Below are 17,258 nucleotides of genomic sequence, written 5' to 3'. Positions count from 1 at the left end.
ATTGATAAATCACATGGGTCTTGGCCGAATGTCTTACCATTTCATTTTTCTGAACTAATTAAGCCTGACTGTATCCACATAAATATGTACCACTCACATATCAATATTCTGTCAACTTTACAGTATTATCCTGCAAAACAGCCTTTTCTCCACTCGAATTTAAGGAGGCTGAGTGGAACAACGGCATACGTGTTAAACCAAAACTCTCTGAGCAGGAAACCATTTAAAATGTCGAGATCTATTATGAGCATTAGGTGAGCCCGCGATGACTGCTGACTCGACTTAGTCTCGTCATATAAGAACACTGCACCCAGATAGACGGAAAAAACGGATGTTTTGCAGGTTATCTAAATATCGCTTGTTCAAGAACGTAAAAAATGTTCCTATCTATAACACGTACAAAAGTATCATTACAAAAGGAAGAATGCGGACAAAAGACACCCCATTGTTTATTTTGGCGACTTCTTTCTCGTTCTTCGCTGTGCCAGCAGCGAGGCATGGACGGGTTTTAGCCGCTTGTTGTCGGGGGAGGAGAGGGCCGAGAAAGTGGCCTTGACAGCTTCCTTAATTCTTGACACACTGCTGACTTGGTGAAGCCTGTGCTGAGGTAGTTGATATCGACTGACTACCCATGGGTGTTGAAGAACCTGTAGTAGAGTTAAACAATTAGGACGAGCCTCAAACGTAAGTAAATTAACAAAAGAAAACGCCGACACAGAAACAAGAGGAGCTTTTTCTAATCTAATTAGAACGCCATTTCTGGAGAATCAAAATGGCTGTGAGCCACTGAGGTAATGGAATGATGGATAGAAGGAGTGAATTTTGGGTTAAAACAAGTTACAAAGAAGTATTTTTTTTTTCTTCGAACAGTTAAGACAAGGATAAAACACTCACAAAAGTATCGAAGGCCGACGGGAAATGGATGATTAACGTTCGAAGGACCTTAATTAGCAATCGCAAAATAATCAATGCAAGATAATCCAGCCATAGGGCATACCTCTGACAACTATTTACGAATAACTATAAGCTCACCTGTTTGGCTGTCAGCCGCAGTCTTGGATTCACGTGAAGCATCTGTCTGACTAAATCCTAGAGAGTAATCAAAAAGGTGTCAATAAATGTCGGGAAAATCAGAACAAAATAAGGTCGATGCTTTGGGAGTGATGCGCAAGAAGAGTAAGGTTCCTTTTTATGGTGCGCCTTGCACCAGGAGTTCCGCGCAGCGCGCTAACACGAATATTTTTTCACTCGTTCTTTTATTCACGCGACAAACTTCGCCAAAAGGGAGACACTACTCACAATCTATGGAACGTTCAAATACAGACGTCTGGTAAGAAATCCAACAAATTGAATCAAAATGCATTTTAAGGTTGGTTCTAGACTTTCCAGTAAAATTTATTTGTTGGACTTCAGTAGAGCACAGATTCTCCTTGAGATCCTCACTGTAACTGAAATAATGATATGAATAATGACACCTGATGTAAGGTTTTCATGATATTACCTTGGCAACATCTGAGACGTGATCCCAGGCTCCCCCCACCAGGGAATATTTTCCTTCCCCGATTCTTGACAAAATGACCGTTGTAGAATCTTCTGGGCCGACAGCAAATGGTGTTTGCCTGAAAATGATAAACGAAGAAAATGTCATCCTCCGTCTCATCCAGAACTACACAAGTCTCCCTTTTGTACGCAATAACGCGGTTTCTTTCTAGACGCTGGGCTGAATAATGATTAGTCAGACCCCTGTCAAAGTTCTCTTCGACTCATCTGAAATCTCCCCAGAGGCGGAGAAACACTCTTCTTTTAAGGCTTTCAGTTCTCATGAGCACTATTTAACAGTCACTCACCCAGCTAGCATGGTGTAGAGAAGTACACCCAAGCTCCAGATGTCACACGCCGCATCGTATCCCTGTTTCTTGAGCACCTCTGGAGCCACAAAATTTGCCGTATAGCATGGAGTCATTAGCAAACCATTTGTTGCTCGGATCTGTTTAGCAAAACCAAAATCAACTATCCTCAGAGACTCGGGGCTGCCACTGTCGTCCGCGTACATGATGTTGCTTGGTTTTAGATCTCTGTGTACAACCTACAACGAAAGGAGAAAATTCTTATTTCCTGGATGGCTATGCAAGCAGGCAACAAGGGTGGGATTGCCCACTTTGTTCGCACAAAACCGAAATTTGTATCTTTTGCCTGTAAAACACTTTGTAAAACCATCACCAAAGTGATCACAACGACCAATCAAAATAAAGCACTAGGAAAACGCGAGTCGGGCCAAGTCGGAATTGGTTCATTTGTTTCTTCTGATTGATTGAGAGGCTAGCGCGAGTCTTATGGACCAATCACAGAGCGTGAAGAGGCAAGCAAATACATGTACATCCCAGAATACTTGCGTGATTTAGTTGAACACCTCTCAATCGCAGAGTGTTAATCGCGCAAGCCTACTCGGTCAAGATGACTGGGTAAAAACTAAAAATAAATAACGCTGCTAATATCTGGTCAAATTTACTTTAAGCTGTGTCAATAAAATAAAACCTACCCCTTCTTCATGAAGAAAAGTAAACGTGCTAGCCAGAGTGAACATGATGAGAGCAGCTTCTCTTTCTGATAGACTCTTGTGTTTAAGTATTCTGTCCAAAAGCTCTCCACCCTTCATCAGCTCCATCACCATAAACACATTTTTGTCATCTTCAAAGACCTTGGATGAAAAGAACGATAGACAAATATATATTTCCGTTAGGGGGAGTGAAGAGGTGGTTTAAGGAGCAAGGGGAGAGGGGCTGTGGAAACCTTGTTATATAAGTCGTTTCGATATCAACACTAACATCCTTAAGATTGACCAACAACTAATTTCTCCTTACAATATCAATACCTTGTCAAGTTAAGAGATAATGAGAAGACAGAAAAATCAACGAGAATCTCTCTACAAGTAAATATCTCAGCTTACATCTCTGAGGTGAATCACATTTGGGTAGCTTCCATAACGTAAAAGAATCTGTAAGGAAAACAGTTCATGTTAATCATCTAATCTGTAATTGATAAAATAGTGTCTATAATTTGGATATATCACATATGTTTGCCAATTAAAAATAATGTCAATACCTCTGTGGAATTATAAAATGCAAGGCATAGCTGCTTTAGGTGGAATTTTTTCATATCTCATTTGTTTCAAAACTTACCATGAATCTGACTAAGAGAGAGTGTATAATTGTACAAAACAAGCAAGACCTGGAAAATCAAACAGTGTATGAGGAATTCTTACCTCAATTTCTTCTGTAGGATCTCGTTTACTCTTATCTACAATCTGTAAAATCAGAACATCCTTTAAAATTCTCTGTGACTACTGTAAGAAACAAGTATGTCTTTTGCAAAATTCAAGTGAACAGGCAGTAAAAAAGGTTAAGTCTGTACTAGACCCAAGAGGCCTTTCCTGACAGAGTTCATCCCAGTTTCCAGAGCATGAAGCAACTAGGAGTATTACAAATCCCCCCTGGATGGGATGCCAGGCCATGTTACATGGTTACCCCCCCCCCCCCAACATTTCAACTGTCAGCAATCAGCAATTGCTGATGGGTTTACCCTGGCTAAAGACGTAATTATTATTATTATTATTATTATTATTATTATTATTATTATGGCAGTAATAATAACATAATAATAATAATAATGCAAATATTTATACAGGATAACCTATCAGTTCTTAATAGAAAGAAATGCTAACAAAAGGGTCCTGTACTTAACTCATAAATAATTAAAAATAAATAAATAATTCTAAGAAATCTAAGATTTACATTTATTTAACTTACAAGATTTAAAAGATTTATGAGGTAATTGGATACTATTGAAAAAAACTTTTAAATTACACTTAAAAAGAAACCTTGAATTTAAACTTCTTAAATGCCAAGGTAAAGTGTTGTAAACTAGAGCCCCTTGAAAGGCAAAACTTCTTCATCCAAATTCTAATTTGACTTTGGGAAGATTTAGTGAACATCCATTGTTTCTAGTGTTAATGTTGTGTTCAATTTTGGTGAAATATCCTTTAAAAGGGGTACAGACATTATCCTATAGACAGTCAAATACAAGCTGGCAGGACTGTCTCTTTATTAGACTCTCCACTGTCTGGACTTGATAATTTCCACCAATAACTTTCTGACTTCGACGTTCTATGCTTTAAAATTGACTCTTACGGGAACGTGACCAAGAGAGACCCAGGGTTCCACAATATGTAAAAACAGGTTGAATCATTGCTTTGTAGATTTTCTCGGATGCCCAGATAATTTATCCTAAACAATGATTGGGCAGCAAGCAGTAACCAATCAATGCAACGACCAAAGTCCTTGCAATTAAAATTCCCATAGAAATTCCTAATTATGAAACCCTAGTAATGAAAGTCCTAAACTTAATTACTATTTAATAAAAACCATCAGACAAATACTAAAGGTTCCATATGTCACTATCAAAATGCTTAAATGTAATAAAACATCTAATATCCCCTCCTTCAATCTCAAAGCGCCTTGCCATATTGAGTGAACTATGGCAATTCCTAATCATAAAAGCCTTAGTCCTAAATGTAACTACTATTTAGTAAAATCCTCAATCTAATACTAAAAGTCCTATAACATCACTATGATACCAATTAAATGTGATAAAACATCTAATATCCCTTATCTCAAAATCTTAAAGCACCTCACAATATTGAGTGAATTTGTGATGACTGACTTCTGTATCTGCAGAGCTGTTGTGTCACTCTCATTTCCCACTAGCCCTTTAAGTGCCTTTCCAACATTTCTTGAATAACCTCCGAGTACATCCACAATGTTGTACTGCGTCACTCGATAATCAGGGTATTATCTAATTTATTTATTATTATTATTATCATCTGACAATTTGCCGCTACCCATTTATACTCCAGAGTGGAGAGAGGCACTCTAAAGGAGAAGAGTTTTGCCCAAGAACACAACACAATGACCCAGCACAGTCTCAAACCAGACTTCTCAGCCCAGAGTCCTGGGCATTAACCATTATGCCTACACAAACAGGTAGTAACATAACCCAATTTTTTGGGAGCCCTCCTTAGAACTAAAGATGGTTGGTGCACATACATTGTGCAATTAATCTGATGAAAATGAAAATTCTGTACCTTAACTGCACACTCTCCCCCTGATGCTTTATGAATACACTTTTTACAAACTGAAAACGATCCTTTTCCAATTTCCTGTCGACAAAAAAAAAAATGAATGACAAAAAAAGTTCAGTATCATAATTAGTGTCAAGGAACTAGGGAAACTGGTTCATTATATCGAGGGTTCATTAAATCAAGGTTCTGTGGCATACGTTTTAATTCAACTTTAGCCGGGCTAAAACTGAGGTATTATTTGTTATACCGAGGACTTTGTTAATATATAGAGGTTCATCAAATTGAGGTTCCACTGTATAATAACAAGCAGACAACTAATGAAAATAAAGAAAAATATCAATTAGGGTATTCCTACTTGGTCTAAGACCAAATTCTCCAAACTAACATCATATGAATTCTAAGATAGAGAGAAAGGAGAATTACTAATGAGATATCTTGAGAGTGAGGGGGTTATCTGAAAACCCCCACCACTCTACCACACTGCTCTCCTGCTAATAATTCATTAAAATAGATTCCATGTTCCCATGCATCTGTTCAAAAAATTTAGGAAAGATAACAGACATCAAAATGTGGTAAGAACAAAAAAGTGGCATATGAGGCACAGCAGAATGTGTCACTGAAGATGTTCTCTCCACATTTTGACACCATCTGTGATCTTTCCCAAACAGACAAAATAAAAAAAAATTAAATTATGTCCTCATTTTCTCCAAAACAAATTGTGCATGAGTTCACCTGTTTAATATCGTATTCTTCAAGAATGGACGTTGTTCTTATCTGGAAGATGTTATGCAAAGGCTGGAGTGAAATAAAAAACATTTAAATCAGCTTTAACATACATTAAAGTTAAGCTTAGATCTGTTAATATCAGTTGTTTATTTTGACTAAACTGTTCTTAACTTTACTTTTACTATAATATTATAGCTGGAAACACCCATGGGCTATGATCCCACGCACGTAAAAAAGTATGTGGAGCAGACTTACAAAGTTCATAGCTTTTGGACAATGTTGGCAATGAAGTCCAATAAAACGGCAGAAAACAGTAAAAACAAAGAAAGCATGAACGACCATTTTGGCTTTATTGTGCTACAAACAGAACTGGCTTTCTTTTCCAGCTCTCACAATAAATTAGTCCTGTTTGATTCCAACTAAAGCAAAATCTTTTTTGCCATAAAATGAATCCCTAATTGACAATGCTTGTTTGGTTAAGATGCATGGCTGGATATCAACCTCATTCTTTTTATGCATTTTAATGGCCATTGACCCTGCTTCTGTCGATAAAAACACATAAAAGAACTCCACAAATATCCAGCCATCTTGACTTCGTGAATAACACAAATGTTAAGAGCAATGAAGTTGGGAACTTTCAAACTAACTCAATTTCTATGTTTCAAAATAATGAACCTATCAAAAAAAAAAACATAACTTTCAACCAAAGGGAAAACAAAAAATTAACCAAAAAAAGAAGAAAAAAAAAGCAAGCAAGGTACATATTAAGAACTTGTAAGTTATTAGTAACTAATTTCTTACTCTATGGTCAGTTTCCATTTTTTCAGGACCATTGGATGTCATTTGGTCAGATTCCTCCTGAAATATAAAGCAAAACGATTAGTGAGCCAGTGCAATGGCAAGGAAAAGTCACAATTGCTTATTGTGCAACTGTTAAATCCATGTACACAGTTGTACATGGGGTTGTTATGACAGTTAGTGTACACACAGCTGTACATTAATTATCAGAAGGGAATACCAACACAGAAATGCACCATATATTGAAACCAAAAGATAACATGCTCAAAGAAAATCATTTTTACCTGGCTCGTAAAGTTTCAAAGAGCCACTTGAAAAAGACGGAATCATGTAACTTACTTGTACAAGTAATGGATCCACAAAACTGAATCCTCTAAAGAGTTGATGACATGTGGCACTTGGAGGAACAGCTGGGGAATCTTAGAATAAAAGATAACCTTTTAAACTTTTCACTCTCAGGAATAACCAAAAATAACATCTCCTTCAAAAAGGCAGTCAGAAAAACATCATGTAAATGTAGGAAATATTGTTTCAGAATTTAACACCAAATTGTGAGATAAAATTATCAAGAAATGCATAATTATTAGAAGATAGTGCAGGGGATCAATTTTAAGAAATTGGGAGTGAAAGGGTCCACTAAATTTTGTAAACGAAAGCTAGGTTGTGCCAAAAGGAAATGCTGCGTTTCAAATTAGTGATGATAGTGGAACCTATTCTCAGGTGTGCAATATGTACAGTGTGCGCTTCACAAAATCTTAAGTTTTAGTTAGGTTTTAATCAAATGACCATTTGAAATAAATGTTACACGAGTTACTCTTAGTTCATATCTAGTAGCTAAAATGTGGAACTCACTCCCTGATCCTTTCAGAACTACTGATATCAGATAATTTTCTTTAAGTCATTACATGTAGCTCTGTACAGCTGCTATCAAATGGAAAACAAAGTGAAGTTTATGTGATTTCTATCTGAAGTTTATTTTATCATGTATTCTTTCATTCTATTACACAGTTGTGCAACAATTCAAACTTGCACAAGGAAAGTTTTACTTTAATCAAAGAATTTCAGCTTCTATGACTGCAGTGGTCTGGAAGTAAGATTAAATGACAATAGTTTCTTTTTTAACAATACCTTGAGGTGTCTTAGAGGTAAATTCAGGATCAAAATAAAATGCATCATCTGCTCTCCCAGCTGCAGGCTTGAATGGGGGCCTCAGTTCTTTTTTGTATAATTTCTGAAAATATGAAATTCACCTTTAGGAATCAGCACAACAAGAAAGAGCAAGGTTACACTCCACCAGACCCTGTATGCCACAAGAGACATTATTTTTGCTTTTGGGTGACATGTACAACTAGGTGCTTGTAAGAGCTCTTTGTCTTTCAACTCCCAAAAGTAATTAACACATAACTTCTCCCAATAGTATCGGTACACTGTCCATCATGCAGGTAATGAGAATACTCAAACTTATCAGGTAGAAGTTGTTATTCTGATTTCACACCAAATTCTTTTAGCAGCAAGAGGGGAGAATTAACAATCAGATCTTGGGAGGTGAAGGAATAACAGAAGAGTAACTCCAGTTCTAGGACAAGAGCCTATAATCAGTCCTTAAGCTTTGAGGAATTATTTTTTGACCACCGAATCAATAAACATTGGAGAGCAGCAAGAGCTTTCAAAAACAAACCTCCCATTCTATGGATGAAAAGAAGGAATGTGCCTTAATATCTTCAATGCCATTCTCACCAACACCTGGAATGATTAAGAAATTTGTTGAGAAAATAACCCTCAAAATAATTACAGATCAGACAACAGCAATCTCTGCACAGTATATGCATGCTATTCCTAGGCACGGGGTTCATATAAAAAAAAGGCTTTGCCTGAGGTCCCGAGTTACCACCATGAAATGAAAGTTGAGGGCCACGGGGCCCAGGTGCACAGGTCAAATTTCTGTTTATTTTGCCCAAAAAATCTGTCATCAGTTCCATGAGACAAGTGCAGCCTCATATTATTTTTCAACCAAATTTTGTCAAGCCTCCTTAACTTACCAATCTTCAAAGGCATAGCCATCCTGCCTCAGAGTATGACAAATTTTTGTCAGGCACAAAATCTCACAGATTTTTCAATTTAAAAGCCGAGGCAAAAAGTCAATCAAGAAATTTTTTCTCCATTTTTAAATCCAAGTCCCAAGTTCTGTTTATTCTCAGGATTGACACTTTGTGGTCAACAAATATTTTGCTATTTTCAGTGCACCTACGATTGACAAATTTAGAATTTCATGGAAAAAAATTTTGGAGAGATTTTTGGTGCACCCAAACAAATTAATTTTTGTCAGCCCAGGCCCATACTTAAGACCAAGTGCACAATTTTTTTTTCCCATACAGACCAACCTTGACCAGTAAACAAGTCATTTTTTATTTTTTTCTGAAACAAAATCTACCGTGAAACAAATCCACTACCTGGATTTGTTTCACGGTAGCCCCGAGTTTCAAATCCTCGGCCATGCTTGTAATATAGCCAACTGGTTTGCCTTCGGCCAGTTGGGATTCTTAATAATGTTATTTTCAATTTGAATTATTTGTTTCAGTTGTTTGGTGGAAAACCTGTAAAATAGCTTCTAGCTAAGTGCTTCTCCACATTAAAAACTGTTTATTTTTATTTTCTTTATCTATTTTTTTATTCTGCTTGTTTGCTTTTTACTCTTTGCTGCAAATGGCACAGAAAAATATCCAGACCATTGTTGGTATTGTAAAGAGCTGGACCAGTTACAAGCACAAAAAGTCTGTGCTTATACCCCATAAAATAAAAAATCAAAGCAAGGCATTGCCTAGAAATTCCAGTGTAATAATTTTTCCCCAGCTCACCTAATCTGTTTGCTGGATTCCTTTTGAATAGCATTCTCAGAAGACTTTGAGCATCTGGTGATAGGAACTGAGGCATGCCAAGTTTTGCTCTGTTAATTGTAATGTTCAAAATAACACACATTAGTTATAAAAATGCAACTTATCAGAAAAACAACAATTTAAACATGTTAACCTATTTTTGCAAACTGAAGTCAAAAGTAATTTGATTTTATCAACAGTGATAAATATCAATTGACCCTCTGTAAAGAGTTCCCAAGACTGATGTTTCACACATCAGCCCTTCATCAGAGCAAGTAACTAAAAGTGACCAGTGGTGAACAAAAGTGACCAGAGGTGAACAAAAGTGTTTTATGTGTAGAGGACCAACTATCAACCACAAGCTGCAAAAGGTTATTGTTAGATTAAGCAATTACATCCCAATGTACATGTAGGAGCATTGCCACCCCCTCTGTATGGGCCACATCAGGTATAGTAAGTCACAGGTAGCTGGCCCCTACTTTCAGAATTTCACCCTCTAACTTCCCTCAAGAAGAGGAAGGTCTTTACCAAAAAACACAATCAGGGTTTGAACTTGGAATTCCAACCCAAAGACCTGTTAGCAAACCATTCTGTAACAGCACTGCAACTTTTGATGCTTCTGCTGATGTTGCACATTTCTTATCATTTACAACTATCAAATATCTTTAAAAAATTATTTCCTTGCTATTATATATTGATATTCCCAAGTTAACAACGACAGCTCAACATTAACTTCTGCTGTTTATTCTATCTGACATACTTTAAAATCATATTCATGGTATCTTTTCTGTCTTTCCCTTGAAATGGGAGAGCTCCTGTCAACATCTCATACTATAAGTGGAAAGAAAAGGGAAAATTTCATATTTAGACAAACAAAAAAATGGAACAGCAAATATTTCATTATAAAGTGATATCAACCTCACAATCCCTTTTAAAGAATCGCTATCAAATATTGAGAATTTCAGGGGTTGAGAGTTGCCTAATCAAGTGCTAATGGAGAGACCAAGCAGTTGCACCCCAACATCAGTATGCATCTTCTCTACACTGTTCTCTATACATTTCCTAAGATGCTGACAAGGACAATTTGTTTAACAATCGAGAGATTATTTAGGTGCTGATCATTTTCTTTATCCTTATGACCTTGAGGTGTGATTCGGGCATGAAATTGTAAGGAGAAATTATATACTGATCACTCTTAGGGTTCAAATGTATGAGCTTTGTCCATCAGGAGTCCATTCAAATGATGAGCCCTATGAAGACAGTGAAAGAAAATTTTACTGACCATGAGAACACCATAGGACCACCAGTCTGCAGCTTGTGTATGACCTCTTCTGTTTACCACCTGGAAGAAGAAGAATTGAGTAATAATTGTACCTTGTAACAAGTACACAATTTTTTTTGTGTGTACCTGTTACAAGGTACACAAAGAAAATTCTTTGTTGGCCCTTTGTTCCATAAAGTGAATGAATCTCCAAGATACTTTTCTATGAAGGATCAAGCACTATACAGAAACACACTATCTGATTTACAGATACTTAATTCAGTTGAAGGATAAATATATCTTATTAACCAAGCACGAGGGCCGTACAGGGAGAATATTGGCCCGAGGTCTTGACAGTACAGACCAAGCGTAGCGAGGTCCGTACAAAAAAGACCAAGGGCCGATATTCTTCCAGTACGGTCCCAAGCAAGCTTGGTTAATAAGACATTTATTATACGACTGAAGTTCAAAGGGACACATGCACAAGTGCGGTATCATTCGGGACCATTCGGGACAGTGCCCGGTCCAATACTGAGAGAATATTGACCGGCAATAGGGCATTTTGATTGATTGATTTTAGTTATTGGCCCTCTGACTGCCTGAGTCACGTAATAAAATTGAGAATTACCTCTGGAGCCATGTACTCAACTGTTCCACAGAATGAGTACGTTTTCTGATCATATTCAGATTCTTTAGAAAGACCAAAGTCTAAAAAAAAAAAAATTAAAACCACTTTTAATTATTAACAATAAAACTATTAATCCTTTCATCACCCTAAAGAGTGACTAGAACCCAATTTCTCCATACCATATCACCCTGAATCAAACATAATGGTCTACAGAATGAAAGAAATGATCAGCGGCTAAAGACGTGCTGGATTGTTAAACAAATTTTAGAAGAAAATTCATTACCTGACAAGGGAATTCCTCATTAAATTGCATGTGAAAACTAATATCACATGAAACACAAAGCAGTGAGTGCGATGTTGGTTTCCAAGTGCAATTCAATGCAGAATTCCCAAGTCAGGTGATGGATTTTCCTTAAGTGCCTATAACCCCAAAAAAATTTTTTGACCATATTAAATCTCTCTATTGCACTGAGCAAAATGCCACAAAAATTTTTGTGTTTAGTTAAAACCCCAATTTTTTATGAATTTTCAAAGTCATGGAAAATCGCATTTTTCCAAAACACGACCTAGGCACGGAATTATCAAGATGGGTCTGTGTCAAGCACAGTTTGTGACATAATTCCAGGCTTTCCAATACGTTTGCTTCAAGGACTGGATGAAGTATCTTGACGGATATGCCTGACAAGTGCGTTGTTTTCGGGTGTAGCAACACTGGGGCAGATGACGCAGAGAAAAAAAAGAGAAGAAAGAAGTGGGTTGACTTTGTGCAATTGAAGCGTGCACATTGGAAGCCCACAAAATACTCGGCCATGTGTTCCAACCACTTCCGAGAAGAAGACTATTCAGTCATGTTTTCTGCTCTGACTAGCAAGACTGATCAACGAAGGTTGCAAAAAGATGGAGTTGGAATTTGCATCTTTCCGACTGAGCACGTGTGGAATGTCAGAGGAAACGAAATCAACTGAAAGCGAGCGAAGTAAGAGAAAGGTAAGAAAAATTTACCAGATCAGGCTTAAATGAAGGTTTCATCTCATTGGGAACATATAATATTGACTGAGATTGGATCAGAGCCCCACTGCCGATGGCCTGGAATGACGTCACTGGCCCCAGTCTCTGGTTCACTCGGTCGTTCGAAAACTAAACTCGACTTTGAAAAATCATAAAAAATCACGGTTTTAACCAAACACAAAAATTTTTGCAGCATTTTCCTCAGTGCAATAGAGATTTGATATGGCCAAAAAAATTTTGGGGAGCTATAGGCACTTTAAATTGCATAAAAGAGTAAAAATAAGAAAAAAAGAAAACAGCCTTAATATTGCTTGTTTTTATCCTGAGCGTGTACTCCAGAAAGCCATTTCAAAGTCAAGAAGAACCTCCTGCTCACTTTAAAAATCACTTTTGTTTGTTTGTGGCTCTTCAAAAGGCAACAATGGCTTTGAAAACATTCTAAAATGACATTGTAGAAATACTTTCTCGCAGTCATGGTGTTACAATTTGACAATAGTTGTGATGCTTATATAGACGTGAAACAATATCACTTAGCCTCCTTTTTAACTCACAATTCCACAGTAAATACCTCGCTTCATTAACCAATCAGAATGTGATATTTTATTCAAAGATGCGATTCTCGTTATCGGCACCTTAGGATATGTGGGAAGGACAGCATGGAGAATATGCATGCTGAATTGAGGGTGTTAAGGGTTCAATAGTGATTCCTCAATGCACAAGAGATGCAGTTTAACTTCACCAACCTGTCAGTGTAACATGACCACTAGCATCCAGTAGAATACTGAAAATAATAAAGGATAAGATCTAGTCTTAGAACATTTATCAACAAAGTCATTGATATAAAATAATCAAGTTTTCCCATGGAAGCTATAATGATCAAGGCACCTGACCCCACCAAAGGTATAATTGAACATAAATATGAGCAAAAAAAACCTTAAGTGACTTGATAGATTACTGAATTCACCGATCAAATTATCTTGTGTTTGCTTTTGAAACACAGGGAGAACCTGTTACTGCATCAACTCACTTGGGGCTACATATAATATATATTCTATCCTTCAATTTTCTCCTCAATATGGAAACACACAGCTATCACAGGTTATGCCACACCCCAATAATGCCCTCAATATTTTTGTTCCATCCACCTGACAATTTCCAAGTACTTCATGATGAAAAGCACTGTCAAAGATATCTAAACAGGTCCACCTGCATCCCAAACATTTTCTTCAATTATTTTCACCAACTGGAGTGGTTTTCTAATCCACTTTAGGTAGTCCCCCTCAACAGTTGGTCCGATTTTTCAGACAATTCACTAGCTCTGATTTATACCCCTCACTCAAAAAGAGAAAAAGAGTTAGGAATTTGAACCCTAACAGATGCTGGCAGAATTCAGCAAACAATAAAGTGGTCTGATGCATTGCTAAAAAATGTATTCAGCACATACTATAGATAATCGTTAAGAAATGCTCAGATTTACACATAAATTTACGCTTACTTTTCAGGTTTAAGATCTCTATAAATAATACCAATCTTGTGAAGATGATCCAAAGCTAAAGCTAACTCAGCCAAGTAGAATTTCACATCTTCTTCTGTAAACATTATCTGTTCCATAGGGACAAAAAGAGGACAAAATGAATGTATACTAAAAAAAAAAAAAATCTCAGAACACATTGAAGAACTTGGTAACACACATAATGGCTGGCTGCTGGATATCTTTGACAAATACAGCTTCTGCCACAAGATGACGTTAAAAAACTTGATACCTCATGCCATTTACTTTTCAAAAACACTGAAGTACCTAAAAAAATTACCTGTGCCAAAACATAATAAATTTTTAACTCGTCATACCTCTTTCGATAACCTTGTGAATAAATCCCCTCCTCTTAGAAAATCAAGAATCAAATAAACTTTGCCTTCTGTTTGGAAAGCTGGGAACGTAAACAAGTAAATGTTAGACTAAACCAGGTTTTTCACCTAGTCTTGGGAATACTCATTAACTAGAAAACTATTATTTAGCCTGTCTATTTTCAACATTGTTTGTTTATTTATTCATGAATTCAGTCATTCAAAATTTAAAGCCAACACTTTCATAATATGTACGTTTTAAAGACATACAAACACTAAGAAATGCGCTAAACAGTACGCAGATCCTCTTTAAAAATCCTAAACACTTCAACCTGTTCATTGTCTTTCACCATGAAATAATTTAAATTCGAAACAAATGTTTATTTCCTTGGATTTTAAAGTTTATAAAAAGTATAGTTAGGAGCTGTACTCCAAAGTCTGTGGAGCTCCGATCCAAAGCTTTGCACGGAAGTAAAGGATTAATTAAACTTGAAAACGCAGAGGCTATAGCTCGCGAGAGCATATTGGTTTAGATAGTCGTTTCAGGAAAATCCAAATAAGAATTAATTAATATAAATTATACCCACCATAGTGGAGTTTAACAATGAATGGATGCTGAACATCTACCAGGATGTCTCTTTCTTTCTTAGTTCTCAGACGATCACGAACTAGAGCCGTAAAATAGAGCAGCGGCCATTATTACTTCAAACCTACTTCAAAACGTCAACAAATTGCACTGAACGATACTATATGGAACAACAACTTTGATAGTAAAAGAAAGGGTTTTCGCAAACCAATCCACAAGGTAAATTAACAAGATAAGCAATTAGTTCTTCCAATACCGATTGCTTTGAGTATGAGCACAAAGGATGTGCGGTGAAATTCGAATAAGTTACACAATTATCTCTAATATCGAAGATTGTACATTTCACCTCCTCACGCAAAGATTGAATTCACACATGGAGCAGTGATAAAACCACGATTTCGCGGAAACTGAAATGCATTACACTGGAAACAGAAATCCTAACTAATATAACAAATAAACGGAAGAGTATGCTCACCTTTAAGAGTTGCCTTCTTCAAAACTTTCATTGCATAGAGGTTTCCCGCATCAGCGTCCGTCAACTTGCGCACCAAAAATACCTACAACAATACATTTGATAGTTTGACGTCCCAATGAAGAACGTTTACAAGCAGTAGACACAATGATAAATGAGCTACCCACAGAAACATTCATAAACACTGAAGTGACGCTGTATAAAGATTGATGCGTGAAATAGCCGGTATAACGTAGCAGAGGTCACAAACTTCGTTCCATTATGACGCCAAGAAGTACCTTTTTCTAATTTAAGATTTATTCACCTTGCTCGGACAAGGATTGGTAAGACCACAAGCGAACAAGGACATGAAAGAATTACCTTGCCGAAGGAGCCCTGTCCAAGAACTTTCAGCAGTTCGAACTGCGAAGGGTCAGCTTTCTGGCATGCCTTCGAATTCACAAATTCTTCGGCAACATCGATAAGCGAGGACGTTTCCTCGATGGGCTGTAGTGGATAGAAAGCAGCAAGCTTTGGTCAAGCAATTTTCGGACAAATACTTCGAGCTAAACATAATGTTGAGTCAAAAGAATCCCTTACTCCGTTTTTATTTTCATCAGTCATTTCTTCGTCTGCAACCTAGGAGGATTGTGAACAAGTAGAGCTATTAAGTGAATGAGCTTCGACCCCAGAAATTGAAATTGAAACTCGGCACAAAGATCGAAAATTGTCATAAGATGAAATCACCTCCGTCTCTTCGTGTATTTTCATTTTCTGCCAAGGGTCGGCTAAATACGCCAAAGGCATGTTGAATTTCTCCGGTCTCCCAACCCAATTCTTCCTCTTGCCTACCGAAATGACCAATGTTCCAAAAACACGATTTCCCTGAACAATCTCGACTATCAGAACGAGGCTGAACTAAGCCACGCCAAAATATTTCATTCAAAACCGGAACCGGAAATGCTGCGAACGTAGCCAAATTTTGAGACATAACATACCAATTTTTGCGCGTATGATTTTACCAGTAGCAGTTATTCATCGTTTGACCAGCAGATCAAACTGATGTACATAAGCAAAAATAGAGTCGACGGAGTGGTTCGTGACGATTGTCAAGAAATATCTAAATTGTCAATAAGTGGGCTGAAGCGTGATTATTTATACAAGTAAATTCATCTCTGTTAGGCTAAACCGAAAAATTTACATAGAATTACGTTTTTTGTCTTAATTAAAAGAAGTTTTCAGTTTTGGACACAGTACTCACAAAAAATATAATGGAAACAACTAGCGTCCGCTTCAAACATGCCATCATCTCCTGATTAATAAACGGCATAGACGAACGCTAATGATAATTTTAACCACAGGATATGACAGGCACATTAAAACTCTTGTTAAAATGATTTCCATGAGCGATTAGCAGTTTTAAATTTTAAATCGCTTCTCATCAACTTTTTTTCTTTTCAACGGAATCGTCGCTAGAGAAATCATCCATGCGTTTTTTTTTCCAAGTACTCCGATTTAGCTCGGTCAAACATCTCACTTTGAACCGACAAGTCACAAAATCAAGTCAAGAGTTTCCATATTGTAAATAAAGGAAAATCAAGCCGCGACGTCAGTCGATTTTGTCTTGATTCCCATTACCGCTACTGTTTCGGTTCCATCTCGAAACATGGATTAAACTCAAGGCGAAATGGAATATTTAAATGCAACGTACAATCGCCCTTTTGAATAACTTACAAGCTATGACACACCGTACAAATAATTTGACTGAAACATTGACAGTAAATTGTTACCTTATTCACCATTTTCACGAGTTCAGAAGCGACCTATCCCGCGTTTCTCTCTTTCTTTTTCTCGAGTAAATATGACAAAATTCACACCGTCAAGACACCGCTATAAGCTTCTGAAATAAGAGGAGCAGTCCAATATGAGATCGTAACTCTCTGGC

The 17,258-nt window shown here is 37.0% G+C and overlaps 1 protein-coding gene across 4 annotated transcripts; it reads right to left on the bottom strand.

Annotated features, from left to right (window-relative positions):
- Positions 1-260: 260 nt before the first annotated feature.
- Positions 261-17,258, bottom strand: LOC111322520 (ribosomal protein S6 kinase alpha-3). 4 transcript variants are annotated; one of them, XM_088730352.1, is made up of 25 exons: positions 17,104-17,258; positions 15,914-15,952; positions 15,695-15,820; positions 15,338-15,419; positions 14,864-14,944; positions 14,280-14,359; positions 13,927-14,033; positions 13,175-13,212; positions 11,424-11,503; positions 10,817-10,876; positions 10,295-10,365; positions 9,517-9,605; positions 8,340-8,404; positions 7,790-7,892; positions 7,001-7,080; positions 6,665-6,721; positions 5,870-5,932; positions 5,141-5,215; positions 3,263-3,304; positions 2,948-2,995; positions 2,540-2,698; positions 1,848-2,086; positions 1,502-1,619; positions 1,033-1,089; positions 261-647 (listed from the first exon to the last, which is right to left on the bottom strand). In XM_088730352.1, the coding sequence occupies exons 1-25, from the start codon at positions 17,113-17,115 to the stop codon at positions 450-452; spliced, it is 2,169 nt and encodes a 722-aa protein (XP_088586478.1). In that variant the 5' UTR covers positions 17,116-17,258; the 3' UTR covers positions 261-449. The 4 variants fall into 4 exon arrangements, with proteins under 4 accessions (XP_088586478.1, XP_022781362.2, XP_022781363.2 ...); XM_022925627.2 differs by lacking the exon at positions 17,104-17,258 and adding an exon at positions 16,061-16,217; XM_022925628.2 differs by lacking the exon at positions 15,914-15,952.

This window comes from Stylophora pistillata, chromosome 8, assembly GCF_964205215.1.
Source record: "Stylophora pistillata chromosome 8, jaStyPist1.2, whole genome shotgun sequence".
In the NCBI taxonomy this organism is placed as follows: domain Eukaryota; kingdom Metazoa; phylum Cnidaria; class Anthozoa; order Scleractinia; family Pocilloporidae; genus Stylophora; species Stylophora pistillata.
Note: the sequence above shows the minus strand (reverse complement) of the source record. Positions and strands in the feature narration are given on the sequence as shown.